Source organism: Macrobrachium nipponense, chromosome 24, assembly GCF_015104395.2.
Source record: "Macrobrachium nipponense isolate FS-2020 chromosome 24, ASM1510439v2, whole genome shotgun sequence".
NCBI classification, from domain to species: Eukaryota; Metazoa; Arthropoda; class Malacostraca; order Decapoda; family Palaemonidae; genus Macrobrachium; species Macrobrachium nipponense.
Window position 1 is genome coordinate 53,965,558 of NC_061091.1, and position 17,772 is coordinate 53,983,329.

A 17,772-nucleotide genomic window follows, 5' to 3' on the forward strand; every position below is an offset into this window, starting at 1 on the left:
ACCTTCCTGTAGACTTTATTTTGCCTAACCCTGTAGTATGGCCTACGGGCTATGAATATGTCTACGAGAGGTGCTCGCTCTTCTTCATTGCTGTGAAGTGCTACTTCTGTAATTGTTACTCCTAACCCTGCAGTATTGCCTTCGGGCCCTAAGCAGTGTCTGTAGAGGAATTGCCCTTTCTCTTATACTCTTTCGATTCGTAACTTAGAATCGAAAGTGCTTGCTTTAGAGAGTAAAAGTGAAGTGCAGAAGTGCAGTGATACCCCTTGTGTAGTGGAGGGTGCGTCAGATCGGCCTCGTTTCGCCTCTAGGCCTGGACCTCTGCTTGACTCCCAGGACCTGGGGAGGGAGCATGTCGAAAGCCGAAGGAGGGTTACAAGGAACCCCCACCGATCTGGCGTGCCTTCGGCAGTTACTGATGAAAATCCCCAGACTGCCAAAGTGCGTGCGCGTGCACGAATCCTGAAAGTTTGCTTCTCGTCCTCCGAAGCGTCCTCTCCGTGCAGGGGTTGGAGCTTTCGGAAGGACTCGCGCCCTCTAAATAGAAGCTTTATAGAAGAGGACGCTTCACGTCCTCTCTCTCTCTCGTTATGCGTTTCAGTGAGAAGTAAGAAGGCGAACGTCGCCTGAACTCGTGTCCGTCTTTCCACCGAGAAATACGTAAAAGAAGTCATAGTAGCAGGAAGCTTTTGAGAGCGGACGCCTGGGACGCTCGGATGGACTCCAGGCGCGCGCGAGTGCACGCCAAGCGCGCTCCGTGCGCGCCAGTGGACGCCGAGCGTGCTCCAGTGGACGCCGAGCGCGCTCCAGTGGACGCCGAGCGCGCTCCAGTGGACGCCGAGCGCGCTCCAGTGGACGCCGAGCGTGCACCAGCGCACGCCAGGTGTGTCGCCTGGCTGAACGTTTCTGTTGAACTCTTCAAGCTCTTGTTTCAGATTTGGGCCTAAAGAATTTTTACCTCTACCTTCGGTGATACCTTCTACCTCACATGCAAAGAATGTGAAGTAGGCAGTGCTTCGGAGGAAGCTTAAAGTGAACAGACAACTTCTTCTTCGAAACCCAGCAAGACATCGGGTTTCGTGAATTCAAGAGGTCTCTGTCAATTAATATTGCTTTTCGCATAGGTGGATGGAGTTAAGGAAGATCTCGTTTGCTCTACCGCAACCTTTGCCATTCTGCCAATAAATTTAAGTTGCCACTACCGCAGTCAAGACTTTGCGCTAAGGCAGTTACGGGTTATGTAAGGCTCGATGTCCTGCACGTCAGGACTCTCGGCAACGTTCAGTAGGATTCTTGCAAAGGCACTCATCAAAAGGACGCTCTTCAGGAAAGCGCAAGACAGGACTTCCTTTGCCATACTGCCAATAATTTTAAGCTTTAGCAGGCATTAGTTGTGATACGGGAGAGGAAGCTGGTTGGAGAGTTTCTTCCTCTTCCCAGGATAATTTTCCAAGCTTTTTACCCCATCTGAAAGGGTTTTTCAGATGATAGATTTTGTTAGTTTCTAGTCGGGACTACGCTGCCGAATTGAACATCGTCGTCCTACTTGCCGTAAGCCCAGTCTCTTAACAGGATTCTTGCCCCTTCCTCGTTTGAGACGGGAATCGGAAAAATTAAATGCTCGACTCCCTGGATTACGTTTTGTCAATTCAGTGACTTTCCCCCATTGACAATATACTTTCGTTTTGTCAAGTAAGTGGGTAGCCCCTCTTTGACAAAATATCTCTTTGTCCCGTAAATGGGTTAGTTCTCATGACAAACATCTCATTAACTTGATATTGCGTAAGCGAATAAGCTCTTATTGACAAGATTCGGAAGAGCTCTCATTCGTCATTCGCAGACTCGTACAAGAAATAGACTTGTAGACTACGTCAATGAAACTCTTATGTCCAATAACATAAGAAGCTTGAGCTGACTGCTTCGACTGCTTCGATTCTCTTAAGTTTTGTTCATGAAACTTGCCTGTCAGATATGTATGTAGCTGTATTTCCGAATTCAGCTATATATATGTCTGCAGGTAAGTAGGAACAAACTTTATTGTGATATAATTTCATTTTTTGCCTTGCGTTATTTTACTTCTGGTTGGTTTCAAGTCATATACGCTTGCTGTAGTTACCTCTTCGGATGGCAACCGAGAGGGTCTGTTGTCTATTTTTTAAGGACATTTAATCGTTACTCCCTGCAGCCTAACAGGAGTTTCCGATTTATCTTTTACCGTTGTATGGTAGTGTTCTGACGACACAAACGCATCTATATATTTAGCGTTTTCTGTTTCGCTTAAATATACCAGCTTGAGAGTCTTTCTGCTCAAAAAATAACGGACCTATTTCTTCGTAGAATAGGGTAGCTGGCAACCCAGACATAAAGTTAAGAGACGACGTTCGTAAGCTGCTTGCTGCTGCTGTCACGCTGTCTGTCCTCCAGTCCAACCGAGCCAGTATTCAGTGACAGATCGTGCGCTGTCATGCGCGGTAGTTTACGTCTCTCTCTCCTGCGGGATTGACTGACTAACCGTATCTCTGTGCTGACGGTTACGTCTCTCCTGCGGGATTGACTGACTAACTGTATATGTCCTACAATCACGGACTTTAGCCTAAGATTGAGGGGATTTCTTACGTGAATGAATAAACGTTGCATTCGTTTTGCCTTACTATGTTCAACAGAGTTATCTCTTAATCCTTTCGGTGCTCGTTACCGCACGGTATGGAACTACGAGTCTACCGCAACATTGCACTTTTATTTGCTCTCCTGCTTAGGCAAAGCGCAGCCTTATTTAGGGAAGTAAGCATACTCGGGGAGGGAATGGATGAGCTTGCTGGGGACCATTTCCTTCCTGAAGAAGTTTGTTTCCCCGAATAGACTGCAATTCAGACCACAGTTTTTTCCTACCGGGAAACTGAAATATTATTCAAGATCTAGCAATGATTCTGAACATCTCTCAGTGCGTCTATCACATGAGGTGATAGAAAGAAGGTGCCGGACATCTGGATAGGGTTTCAGATGTCCTGGATCTTAATCTGAAAGAAGTAAAAGCGATTCGGTAGTCCCTCCAGTCCTCGAAACGAGTTTTTGGGAACCAGTGGTCCAGATCAACTCTGATATTCCACAGCTCTCTCATATCTTAAGAAGTATCTTCTCTCGGTCCTTGTTCGAGTTTACGAGAAAGAGCCTATTATAACAACAGGCGTAAAATGTAACGATCCTCTACAGGTTCGTTACAGGATTGCAAAAGTCCGTACGAATCGTCTCGATCAACGGCAGCAATTATTCACTTCCGAGTGGAATCTTTCTTTAGAAGTAAGTTGAGAGTTGTGTAGACTTTAGGGACGCCCTTTCATTCTTCTCTTCGATATGTTGAGGACGAAGAGGCGGCTTCTTCTCTGCTCCCTTATTCTCGATCCGGGATCGGTACCATTAAACGCCATCCTATGATATTGAACGGGGATGGATGTTTAGTCTCTTTTTCCCCTTTTTCAATCGCTTAGGAAATGTAATAAGAGGATTTATGACGTCACAGGGAGCGACAATGACGCTGATCGCCCCATGTTGGCCTTCAGAATCCTGGATTCACAGAGGTCACATATTCCTAGTTCACTTTCCAAGGACCTTTTCCGAGAGAGTCGGTCTACTCTAACTCGAAAGGTACCTATAACCTCTCCGCTCTGAGTCTGACTACGTTCAGACTATCGAGAGGTTGACAGGAATAAGATTACCGTCTTCCTTTTCCGTCTGAAGAATGGGATAAGCTGGCAGTCACAACTATTAAAGAATATGCAAATATGTTGTTGACGGCCTTTGGGCTCAGAGATTTGCGTCTGTCAAACAACAAAGCCCTTCACGATTTTTGAGTTCTGTGGAATCTCGAAACTCGCTCACCATCTACTTTTTGTCTCACCTGTTTTCTCGGAGTCAGACACTCGTGCGAGATCAGGCGACATATAGTAGCCCTGAGTTTCTTGTTGACGAAGTCAGTTGCGTTTATACACCCCCGATGATCGTGTAACATGAGACCAGGTTGGACTGTCAGGCATTCTTCCTTCGGGACTGAATCGCCTTTTTGCTCCTCGCTCCTTTCTCCTGGCACCAGAAGCTCGAGTCAGTTGATTCGCTGACGACGTTGGGTTGCGTTGATACCCCCAAGGTTTGCTTAGATTGAATCGCCCAGGCAGTCCAGACACTCATTCTTCAGCGAAGAATAGTGCCTTATGGTCTTCAGGGTACAGCCTTGCTGTCCTTGATTCGTCTGACTTGTCAACTGGTCGGTCACCTGACTTTAGTACAGACGGACTGACTGTGCATGTCCAGATCGAAGCTTTCAATATGGAACTTAGACGTAGTCTGAAGTTCTTGATGTTAAAGCATTCGAACCTCTCCTACCTGTTAACTTTTTGCATGTGATCAGGAAGGCCTTCTTCTAACCACCCTAGATACGACAAAGAGGGTTAGTGAAATTTTAAGCCATCGTCACAAGTTTTGGCTTTAGAGAAGACAAGGCGGTGTGCTCTCTAAGCCTTCCGTTGTGGCCTAAGAATGGAAACCCGTTTTGTCCTTGGCCAGAAGCTTGGAAGCAAGGATGGCACAAGTTAGTGGGCAGGAGCCAGAGAGAGTCCTGTGCCCTGTCGGGTCTCTCAAGTTTTATCTACATAAAACTCAAGAAAGTCGAAGTCATTCGGGCAATCTGCAGTGTTCCGAAAAAGATCAGACTTGCCCATATCGAAGAACAGCCTGGCTTTAGTGTTAAGGAGTTCTTTCAAAAATGCTCCTTCATTGTGTTTGCACAAAGATTTGAAATCTTTTTATCTAAATGCTCACGAGGTGAGGGCGCGGCCTCGGAAGCATTTCAACAGAGCATGGCACTCAGTAACATCCTGAGTACCATGTTTTAGCGAAGCAACTCTGTGTTCACTTCACACTCCCTGCGAGATGTGAAGATGGCATATGAGATCTGCTGCTCGCTAGGGCCATACGTGTCTGCAGACACAATCTTGGGGGCAAGAAGTACCACTCATCCTATCCTGTAGAAAATGGTTAGGAAGAGCTCTTAATTTAGTTGATGAGTCGCCGACAACGGCGACTTCTTAACTCTTAAGCCTTAGTTAAAACACCTTAACTTTGGCTAGGTTGGTCAGGTGGTGATATATATATATATATATATTTATTTTACTTCTTAGCCCTCATGGTATGGTCAATATGGTCTAGTCACGTCGTGGTCTCGCCCCTGTTGACAGATCATCTGGAGTGCACCAGCTATATAGGTCTCTACCTCGCTGGCAACTCTAGTAGCACAAGCAGACTTACGTGGCAGTAACCACGAAGCCAGCTATGCTAACAGGTGGAACCAAGATGTAAATCATCTGCATGCATTTGTTTCCCAAAATCCTTCTATTTTGTCCCTTCCCACCTCCAAAGGTGGGATTCAGCTATATATATATCTGACAGGTAAGTTTCATGAACAAAATGATATTGTTATGATACAATAAAGTTTGTTCATACTTACCTGTCAGATATATATATAGCTGTATTTTCTGAAGTCCGACAGAATTTTAAAAACTTCCGACACACGCAGTGGTCGGCCAGGTGGTTAGTACCCATTCCCGCCGCTGGGAGGCGGGTATCAGGAACCATTCCCATTTTCTATTCATAATTTTTATTTCCACTGTCCCCTGAGGGGAGGTGGGTGGGTACTTGATTATATATATCTGCCAGGTAAGTATGAACAAACTTTATTGTATCATAACAATATCATTTTTGTAAATATAAAATCAAGAAGTTACTGTAATAGAGATTTTCCTTGTGTTAGATTATGTTTAATGTAATTGTGAACTGCAGTGAAATACTGTCTTATATAAAAAAAATAACTTAAATAATGCATATTTATTATTTAAAAAATATTTTTTTACATCAACACCAATTTTTTATACAAACCTGTCAATGACATTCCCATTCATGATCTCGGATATCCCCAGACTCAACAGTCTTTTATCTAACAAATAGAAGTAGTAATATTGTCTCAGTGTTGGACTGCTTGAAGTCTCAGGTTTCCAGTAATTACCCTCTTCACTTTTTAAAGTGTGAAAATAAGGCTGGGAGATTTGTGGGGCTCAGTGTTAGAAAGTCACTTTGTAATTGATGGGTATGTATAAAAAAAACTAGTTTGGTTATAAAAATGCTGTTTGTTTCATCACAGTCCCATTGATTGAAGGCTGAATTTTAGAATGCCCCAGAGTGTTTGTCGATGCTTGGGGATCATAGGAAAACACTAGGAGACTTAAGAGTCACAAACCAAGGCTCTGATATCTCAGAGAGTTGGTGTTATAAGAGACAAACCCAGAGTGCACGCAAAGCTATTATTGTATATTAAGCAAATCTCTTCAAGTTTAGCATAGAAATACAAGTGAGATTTCAATGCTGGTAACCTTGGAAGTCGGTCTCCATATACTACATAGTATCATAAATGGATGAATGAAGGTGGATTTATAAAGAAGTGGAAGATGAAAAGTTCATGATGGTTTCTTAATTAGCATTTGTTCATGTTTAAAAGCAACAGAAGAAGAGAATGCTCCGATTTCTTCGACTAACACTTACGGTACCTGTTCTGTTTTGCCATCTTAGGATGACCTTCATTAGCCATTAAGTGATTGTATTCCCTAAAACATGCTCTCTTTGTTGCCTTGTATTAAGGAACAGTGTGCATTAGTCACCCATGGAATCCAGTTCTTTACAGATATTGATGAATAACTGAGATGGCAAAGGGTGGCATGGAATGGTCCTGGCCACTTCTCATTTGGGTCATTGCTGTGAAGGCAGCTACAAATGACAGTCCTACCAATGTCTAACCTTTAGTGAGTGACTCCCAGATATCATCTGAATTTTGCTGACCCATCTCAAAGATGCAGACACCAGCAGAATAATTGTCATCAGAATAAGATCCAGCAGTGATTCTCCTGAAGTTGCTCTTTTGGAGATACGGTAAGAGCCTTGAGGAACCTTCTTTTTCAAGTGCTGAATGAGGTTCTACAAGTTCAGGGAAGAACCAACAACCATACCACTTGCAAGAGGGTGGAGCTGTAATTTTTGGTGGCTGAGACCAACAGCTTCCTGGAGACTTCCAAATGCTTGGAGGCCTAAAAAGAGTCTTTAACATGAAACTGCTATGCTGCAATTAGCAGTTCAATAGAAACATTACCATCCATGACCTCACAAGCTGCAGTTGAAATTGCAGTGGGCACCCCGTATTCACAGGGGATGCTTGCCAGAACCCCCATGAATAGCTAGAATCCATGAATACTTAGAACCCTTATAAAAACCTGTAAAACTGTCTATTTGGTAGTTCAAACTCAAGAAAATACCCACTAAAAATGCTTATACCTGGTTTTTTTATAGTTTTATCAAAAAAGGGCATTTAATCATGAAATTGATATGAAACTACAGTAATTTGTTGATATTTTTCGTAGAAAAATACTGCTGATACATGAATTTCCTGCGAATAATGGGTAAATATGGTCCATAGAGAAATCCATGAATACCCAACTCCACAGTTGTCGAGACTGTGAATACTGGGGGTCCACTGAACTGTAGTCTGAAGCAGCTGTGCTTGACCAGCTTCTTCAACTGTACAAAAAGACCTGATCATGGATTGTAGTAATTTGGCTGGAATTACTGTTAAAGTAGGAAATTCTTTTGATGCTGTCCCATTGGACATACCATAATCGTTTTTATCTCGATATTTTTACTCAGGTGCTTAATACGTACTTCTTGAAGCCAGTAGGCGTGACCTCTCCCAGATGATATAAGTCTTATTTGCTAACACAGTTGACACATCATAACAAGACAGTGTCACAATTTCATCGATGACTGATAGACTTGGACTTGAACATTTTAATTCTTGATGTCCAGAGATCCCAGAAAGTTCCCCATCCTGATGGATCACTGCATCAGCAACATCAGCTTTACCATGCTGCTTAAGGACCGGAGTCTCTTAGTGTTGCAACTACATTTCCACTGTCTCAAGAAACAGAAGTCGCTAACCAATGTTGACAAAATCTAGCGCATCCAGCCATGCAAAGCACTAAAAAATACACAAGAGTACCGCTAAAGGCTGCAGGTATGTAAAGTTCTTGGGATAATTGAAAAATGGTGCTGTCATTTGCAGTTAACCTTACCACAAAACTTGCATTCCAGAATTAGACACTGATGACTAAAAAATACCTACTAATGTGTAGAAAGCACACTTTCAGCACCTCAATGGCGTGATCAGTATCGTCTTGGCCTGCCACCTTGGTGGCCGCGAGTTCGATTCTCTGGCATTCCAATGAGGTGTGAAAGATGTGTATTTCTGGTGGTAGAAGTTCACTCTCGACGTGGTTCAGAAATCACGTAAAAATTGGCCCTGTTGCTGAATAACCACTGGTTCCATGCCACATAAAAACACCATAGAAATAAACAAGAAACCACACTTTCATCACTTATTAAAAGAAAAGAATGTGAAAAGCTAAAAAAGAATGATGAATTAACCAAAGAATGATAAGAAAAGTTTACAATGAAATTTAAAATTGTTGATCATGTAGAGAGAAAACAAGTTAGGAAATTCTGGGTAGAGCTCTGAATGGCATTACAAACTCATAGAAAAGACAAAGAATATTGATGGGAACTTCGTGATCCAAGTGGGAATTTTGTGAGTTACATAAAAGACTGCTGAGTTCAGGATATTCAGGACACAAATTAAATTATGTATATATGATTAATAGGATGGTGATGGAACATATTTTTATTGCTTGAGTACCAAATTGAGCTTTGATTAAATTATTTCAGGTATCCCCGTTGCTGAACGTTTCAGCTTCTTGCTGACAACACTGTTAAGTGATGTTGCCACTCAGAGTGAAGAAGCCCGGGAAGAAATTATCAATACCCAAGTTGAAGTTTTATCCACATTAACAAATGCAATCACACGAGCAGTGCGAGATGAACAGCTGCGTTCAATTAACGGCAAAAGTGAGTCTCTGTCATTTTACTTTTGATATTAACATAATAATGACTTTTTATATTCTCTGCTGTAGGTAGTATGTTATTGTTTTTATTTAATTTTTTGAGTTTGCAGTGATTGGTTCTAGTTAAAGGTTAAAACAGCTGGTGATCATTCTTCATGATCAGGAATGGAATAGAATTTTAACTAAAGTTAATATAGTACATCTACTCTTGTGTTTTATTTATGTTAAGAGATGAAGTTAAGTTTTCTGTATTGTTCAAAGTTGATGATGAACCTTACGGATGACTGCATAAAGTCATTTTTGTTTTTCATTTTATGTGTGTGCCTCCAAGGGTCATCAATTCACTTTATCCCACCTGAGCTGGCTGGTAAGTTACAAAAATGCCTCAGAGCTTTACAAATGATGTGAGTGGAGAACTGATTTCTCCAGTCTTATTGCTTTTTGAAGTTTGGTATTTGAAATTAGTTTTGCCTGTACTTTCTTTGTTATAATATAAAAGGTCACCTGGAGGAAGACAGGAGATAATCATTGTCTTTCACATACATTGAGCACAACGCCATCATAAGTAATTACAGATCTACAATTATGCACAAATGAGACACTTAAGCGCAAGCATACATATGACAGTTCTGTACTGCCAATGCCGGAGCAGTGTATCTTGTACTGTTAAATATTCAAGCTCATTATATGCCCTATATCAGGCTGATAGATTATAGTACATATTGCTTATTTACTTAGTTTAATGTACAGTACAGACTTAGCTGAACTTTGCAATTTTTTTGATGCATAAAATTATTGAGTGAAGTATTCCTTGTTTGCTTAATAAGTCAGTTTCTATCTGTTTGCTTTAGTTCATATATGTAATTGGATTTTAGATTATTTTTGGTATATGGTACTGCTATTTACTTCCAAGTTTGGTTGCTTCCTTTTTGCAAAGTATGAAAAGGTGTGGGTATAGCACATGAAAATAAAAAGTCATGGAATTATTCCTCAAAATGAAGGCACCTGATATACATACTCTGTAGTTGCAGGAATAATGGCATTGTGCTTTTTATAAATTTCTCAAGCTTCTTTTGTAAACTTTGTGTTTCTTCTTTGACTAAAAGTTGAGTTCACAGTTCATGGTTTTCTTTTCCCATCACAGAATCAACTGGCTAAAATTTCAGTTTGAGAGGGATTTGAACAGTCACTGTATTGAGTCCAAGGCTTTCAAAATGTAGAAGCTCTGAGAATGATACAAATTCAGGGAACTATGTCTGTTTCATCTCCAAATTTTCCTGATGGCCTTCAATGTATAAGATATTTTTGACTCATTTTACTTGAGTGTGCCAGTGTCCTTCATTTCCATGTACAGTTTAATATTTAATTTATATGTATTTATTTAGTTTATATTCTGTGCAAGTTTAAGTATTTGCTTAATAACATTTTTGTATGTGCAGACATAAAGATGTTAATAAATTGCTTCAGTATTGGTACAGTATATGTTCTGAGTATGTAACACTAGTGTGATTGGGTAGTGGTGAGGAATAAGGCAGAGGTTCCAAGCTTTGAGTTTTTGTATGATCCTTGTATTTTTGGAGAGGATTTAACATAAATTTTTACAGGTTTCCGTGTTTATGTTATGAATTCTGTGATTCTTATCATCACTCATGTAGTATATGACATATTTCTGTACATGTTTCATATTATGTTTAGTTGCCTTGCAATATGAATGTAAGTGATTAAATGAGATTAATAAATGGTCAGATCCTCTTAAGTCAGCAAGCAAATAATGTACTATACATGTATGAAACAGGTGTGATATTCATGATATAGTTGAAATGAATACACATAAAAGGGAATAATATAGTATATTGTAAGTTTTGTGTTTACAGGATACCTTTTTTATTTATCTCTGTAAACTGAACTTTTAAAAGCAAACTAAAGAAATCTCCATAGTATGGAATTGCTTTGCCAAACACGGCTAGTAGCCAGCAAGGGAACTATCCAGGAATTATACATTTTATTGGGCAGAACGATGTGTACAAAAATGGCGTCTTGTAGGGTTTATGTGCTGAATTTTTTTTTTTCAAGATTTGTTATCATGATGGTCTTTAGTACTAACAGGAAATCTTAAGGTTTAGATTTTTTGGGACCCATAAAACCCCTTTTTATATAAGTAACTTACTCAGTAATTACTTAGCCAAGTGTTTCTACTAAACGGCAGGTCATATTTTGAAAATTCACACTAGCGATAGCCATTTGTTTATGGAGGTGACAGACCCCCACCCACTTGCTGGGTAAAAGAGAAACAACTCATCCAAGAGCTCAATTTGTTTTGTGCTGGCAAGGTGTTAACAACCAGCAGCTTGTTTTCAAATTTGCTGGTTCTTCTATGGTGAAGTATTCGTGGTCTAGTTAGCGTTCGGCTTTGCTTTAGCTTGTTAGGTTTCAAGTTAAATTAACTTTTGGAAAGTATTTGTGATTTTTTACCTGATTTTGACTTTGGTAGCGACTCGATGTCATATTGTAGCTCTTCAAGTTTTTGGTATTGCAGCAATGGCTGTAATGCCAGGCTTACAAAAGCATGTTATGATTCACATACTATTTTTACATCTTGTTGGGGTCAGACATGTTTTATTGACTTAACTTGTGAGGAATGCAGGAAGTGGGATGAGAAAAGATGGAAAACCTTGACTTCTCATTTTTCTAAATTAGAAAAAGTCAGGAAGAGAAGAGCGGCTATTAGAGCTGAACTTAAAGCAGTAGCTAGCCAGGATTTTACACGTAAATCTGATAATGGTGATTTGCCTGTTGTGTTCACCTGCTATTTTGATGACATCTAGCTCCAACCCTCCTCCTTTACCACATCCTTCTTCCTCTAACTCCCAAGCTTCTGAATCAGACCTCTTTGCCAGACTCGAGTCAAAATTTGACATTCTTTCTTCCACTGTGACCCAGATTGGCAGCATCCATGCGTGTCCTTATGGACCAATTTAGTGAAAGTGCAAGTACTAAAGTGATTGAAATGATTGTGGAGGAGATGGCTATCCATCCCGCCAACTCTCCTAGGCAAAAGTCCTACCATACTCCCCCAGCCCTGGGAGCAGGGGTCAGCCCACGGGTAGTCGCCCCCCTCAGTCACACCTGTGACATCCCAGGTGTCAACAGAAGGCAGCCGCTGGAAAGGCACCTTGGAAGTGTCTCATCTTTTGTCCAGTTTGGGAGACTCTAGTCCTGCTAAGGGTGAGTTGTTCCTCTTTTACCCCATAACCAGCCCGAGAAGAGTCTACTTGAGACTCAGAGGTCTGGAAAAACTAACCCCTATTAATAATAATAACTTCTTTTGCCCCAAAAGTGGGCGGGGTCTGTCACCAACATAAACTAAAGGCTATCACTAGCCCTAACTTTCAAAATTCAAGTTGCCGTCGAGTAGAAACTCTTAGCAAAGGCTATCACTTGCATGAATTTTCAAAATTTAAGCTACCATCGAGTAGAAACTCTTAGATAAGTAATTACTGGGTAAGTATATATAAAACCAAATTTTGTACAAATATAATTTTTGGGTTATTTTCTGAATGGCTGGCACCAAGCTAACTCCGGGTCATATGTCAGGAACATATTAGCTGAATATGATGATCTTTGTATCTAGATAGGGGTTTTTGAGGGTGCTGAGTCAAATTTTGAATGTTCAGATTGATTAGAGGTAAAGGTGTCAATATACTATATAAAGTTATTAAATAGTTGGTTCATCTGAAGGTTCCATGGAAAACCCAGGCAAAGTGCAAGGGAAAGGAAGGAAGTTGGTCTCTCTGCACTCCTTCCAGCTCCTTCTTCTGCCATGGAATCATCTGCCTTTAGACTGGATGGCAAAAGTGCCATGGGTCCAATCCTGCTAGTGAGAAGTAGAACTGGTAAAAAATAAAAGGTAATGAAGATGTGATGTCAACATGGGTGGCGACAAAATTTTTCTTGTTATCCAAGCAAGCTAATGTTTATATCAAGAGGACAAACTCTGGAGTTATTGCTCCACTTTTTAAGACCTCTACCACTGACTACACCATACTATACACTGTTTTGAGCCTCAAACAAAATATATCTGCTGTCATCATCAGTCCTGAGAGACTCACTCTCACAACACTTGACTTCGATCTGTATAATTGTGCAGTCTAGATTCAGGAGTGTATCTGCAACCGCAACTGGGTCTTGAGAGGCAGTATCGTACATTTTGCATTTACTTCACAACATGATGCCCTGGGAAAGACAATTGAAAAAAGCAGTGTTGACATGTGCCATAGAGAGCGGCATCTCCTCTTCTGCAGCACTTCTAGGAATTCATAGTGACAAGGCCTACAAGAGGGAAGTGGAGTACCACATCATTAGTGTATTGGCCATCATGATGATGATGTTTGATGCAGTTTTTGGTGAACTTCAACCTGAACCCCTGCATTTACAGTGCGTGGAACTAAAGCAGGCCCTTCATGAGCAGGATCCTAAAATGGTTGGGATTTTTGAGGATGTTCAGTCCTATTATGCAACCCAAGTGCAAAATCAAGAGAAGCAGGAAGGAGTTGGAGAGCTGGCCCAATATCTTGACCATTACTTAGAGCAAATTGATAGCTTGTTGCACCTGACCAATGCCTGCAGGCAAGGATATTGGGAGGGGTACCTCGCCGCTTTAGAGAATCAAATAAAATACTACTTCGCCTATAACCTCCTCAGTTATGCCAGGTTGATGCCACTTCACATTGCCCAAATGAATGTATTGGAGAAAGATAGCCCAGCAACATGGGAAGCCCTCAGGTCTGGAGAATTTGTCATGAACAAATCTGAAATTCCATTCACAAGTTTGTGTACTGACCAAACATTGGAACAAGAGATAAAGGGTTTGAAAAAACATGAAGACATTGTTGGACTCACTCAGGGTGAAGATGGCCTGGATAGGCTGCTTTACACCACACCTCACCTAGCTCGAATTATTAACCAGTTCTTGTTAAGCTTCCCTCATCAGTCTTAGAACTCAACCAAATCAGAGAAGGGTTATCAATTTCATGGAAATATCTCCCTGCGCTCTTGCCACAATGAATGCTGTAAAACTCAGGAACTCTTTGGAACTCTAGTGTGATGGGAATCCCTATGCAATCGAAACACCTTTGTACAGCATTGTTTCCTCTGCACTCATTCCTCCTAAGGCAACCAGGACATCCTCAGCTATGCAAACTTAGGTCAAAAGCAGTATGAGGACTTTGTTGAAGATTGTCTTCTAAAAACTTCCAAAATATCCATCTGGAACAATATGAAAAACTGAAACTGGAGACATTCTCCAACGGGATTGACAAGACAAATGTCTGTTGATAACAAAGTTCTCAAACTAAGGGAAGAGAGCCAGCTGCTAGCAGTTTATGGTCATTCAGTAGTCTTGACTGGAAGCTACAGTTGGTGAATACGAGTTGACTGCACTGACAAAGTGAGCCTCATGCACATCATTGAAGGAGCAGCTAATGCTCTACCTGCAACAGGTTTGACCTCCAAAATGCAAGTTCCAACTGATCAGGATAATTGATGTAATGACAGTGTTGCAATGCATGAAAAAGACACCCTGACAAAGATGTCATCTTAAGGAGGTTTTCACCATGCGAATCAAGCATTAGAACCATACTACTCAAGGACCTTCTATCGTCATCTAAAACAAAGAAGGGGCTTTGTGAACTTCTAGATAAAGCTTTGTTGGAGCTCTTCAAAGGATCCATGGAGCAAGTAGTTGTCACTTACTACACATTATTGATATTAATTCCCCTCATATCATTAAAGAAGATTTCAAAGTTCATGGGTATGTGGAGGCCGACTCCGTAAATCCTCTTCATGTCCTTGATAGCCTATGTGACAACAAATTCAAAGAAATCCATGTGCAATCCCCTGATACTGATATGTTCATTCTCTTGATTGACCTTGCCTATAATGATTGCCTTGGCACTCACTCAGCTCATCTTTTGCACAGGTGTAGGTTCAAAGTATACAGAGAATTAGATGTAAGGTCATGTGTGCAGGTAATTGGTCAGCAGAAGGCCGAGAGTCTTGTAGACCTGCACAACTTCTCCAGAGCAGATTGAGGTGGAAAGTTTGTTGGAATTTCAAAGAAAAGCTGGGCTGATTCCTATCTTTCCCTTGAAGAAGATGATCCCGTCGTTGATTGTTTCCACAGCCTTGGCAAAGGAACTTTGTCATCTTCAGAGTTGGGGGATGGACAACTCCCATAAGAAGTTAGAATGCTGTAAACATTTGTTTACCGAGTGTATTCACGAAAAGGTCCAGCAACACCGCCTGTGCTTCGATGGGACCTCTTCAGATCAAAGAATCTTGAGACTGAGATGCTCCCTCCCACTCACACTACTCTGATGCCCCATGTTGTCTGAACCAACTTCATATGCATGAGAGACAAATCTTATGTTTCTCCAAATCCACGTCTTCCTCCTTTGGAAGAGAACGAATGATTGCTTCATTGATGAAGTTTACATACTATTGAAATGTCTATCTCCCCCTGCTCCTAGTGCAGTTCTGGAGCTTGTAAAATGTGGATGCCAAACATTATGCAAAGGAAATGACTCCTGCACCAAGAAAAAATTATCTTTGCAAATGTTTTACCTCTGTGACAACTTCTCTGACAGCCGAATGTAAAATGATGAAATTGACGGTGACAATGAGCTTTAAACCTATGAATTTATAGTTTTTATTTCATATGTACATTAAACAAGCCTACAGTGATCTTGCTTTTTAGCATAGATTTACATGTATATTCCAAAATTTTCTCTTACATGCATCATATTATGTAATATAGAACTTGTATAAGATTTAGTGTTCAAAATTTGGTATAAAAGTTAAGTATTCAAGCACTTGCATAATTCAGTGGCTTTGAATAAGTTCTTGAGTTCATGTGAACGAGGTTGCTTATTGAGCTGGTATTGTAGTTATGACCTTGACCAAGTGACCAACTGTTTTGCCTCAGATTGGTCTAAACCGTCTTTTTTGGAGTCAGTCCCCTTTAATACCCCGGTGTAGATACAAAGATCATAAAACTTTGACAGTTAGTTTCTGATGTATGACTCTTTGCCAATTAGGTGGTGGCCATTTTGATAATGGCCCAGAAAATTTCGACCCTTAAGTTTTCTGTTACTTTGATCCCTATGGTATCCAATCTGAAAAAAATCAATTTCAGTACAAAAATCCTACAGAATTACACATCATCCCGCACTATTAGATCAGTTTCAATATTGTTTAAAGCAGTGGTTCTCAACCTTGGAGGTTGTCAACAATTTCCAGGGGAGGCATGAGCCCTAGGGAAAAATTTTAAATTCTCCAATTATATTTGTTATTCTCTTAGCAAGAGTGAGGAACTAATGATGTTAGTTTCTTATGATCCACTACTCTAGTTATACTTGTTGGGCATACCATGTTTTGTAATTATTTACCTCCCTCCCTATCCCTTGAAACCCTTGCTCTTTCTCTTTCTGTTCATTTTCCTTTCATTCTGGGAGGGAATTTTACTCATAGATGCAAGGGGGCCGTAGTGGAAAGGACCAACTCTCAGAGGGGACAGGGTAATGAAATGGTTGACAACCGCTGGATAAGATTTGTATTTCAAAAGTACATTGTTCTTTATTAAAGTTTATATGATTACTTGACCCAGTAACATGTATTGCACTTGTTTGTATATCTTGAGTATTGGTACTATAATCTTATAAACTGTTTATTAGAAATGATATACTGCAGGCTAAATTAAGCACAGTATACTGTACTAAAATTGAACCCTAGATGATAATTGATGAAAAAGAGCATTCTGTGAAAAGTAGATTTGTATAGATTTTGGATAGACCATTGCTGAATAGGTAAAGGCATATCTTGATGACGCATTTAGAAATAGTGAAGGAATAGGTGTAGCACCATCCATAAGCAGAGCTGGCTTATGTATAATGTCCTTGGTAGAGATCAATTATAGATCCCTTCATAAGCACAAAAATGATCCATTCTGGTTAGATTCCCCAAATATCCTGTAAAGATTATCATTTAGCCAACCTACTGAGTTGAAAAAAGTGGAAAAGTAAAAGCTGAAGGAATTCTGCAAAGAACTCTTAATGATGCTCGTGTTTGAGTGCACAAGCTACTATGGTTGTTATCTTCCTTCAGGCTGAGAGATAATTGAACATAAGCAGAATAATAATAAGTCTATAGTAGATCTCCCTGATAAAAAAAAAATTGAAAAGTTCTAACCTTTATTTTTGTATATAGTACTGTGGTATAATTCTGTTACATTTCCTTGTACAGCATAGTAGTACCGTAGTACTCTATTTTAAATCAGGCACTGTAAGATAATGATTAATTGGCATTCACTGGTGCCATTACTGTCCTTTGCTACTTTACTTTAGATCCCATAAGTCAATTTTCAATGGATATAGAGTACAGTACATAGAGTTCCATCAATTGGTAAATAACTGTATCGTGAACTATCAGGAAGCATTTACTATTGATAAAAATAATCTATAGTTTAAAAACCTTGTGTGCACCAGTAAAATTACTTTGATCTAAGTGAAAAAAGGCCTTAGAATAGGGTGACTCGAGCAGTGCCTTAGGAAAATGCTATTTTATGGTCAAGTGTTATTTCCCTTATGTAATGTTTTAATATGTATAAATATTTGTACCCTTACATTTCCATGTTTTGTTATGGCTCAGTTCCTCAGTCTCCCAGCATCATTTACATGAATTACCTACTTGATACTTGAGCTGCAGCCAGATTACTACTATGGGTTTCACT

At 40.3% G+C, this 17,772-nt stretch overlaps 1 protein-coding gene across 5 annotated transcripts in view; it reads left to right on the top strand.

The window, feature by feature from the left end:
- LOC135205641 (phosphatidylinositol 4-kinase alpha-like) overlaps positions 1-17,772 on the top strand; it is a 259,138-nt gene that overhangs the window by 46,123 nt on the left and 195,243 nt on the right. For 3 of the 5 annotated variants that reach the window (XM_064236454.1, XM_064236453.1, XM_064236456.1), the window contains exons 3-4: positions 8,812-8,991; positions 9,319-9,354. In XM_064236454.1, coding sequence (XP_064092524.1) covers positions 8,812-8,991; positions 9,319-9,354 — 216 coding nt within the window. The remainder of the gene's footprint in view (positions 1-8,811; positions 8,992-9,318; positions 9,355-17,772) is intronic. The other 2 variants (XM_064236455.1, XM_064236457.1) reach the window with 1 other exon arrangement.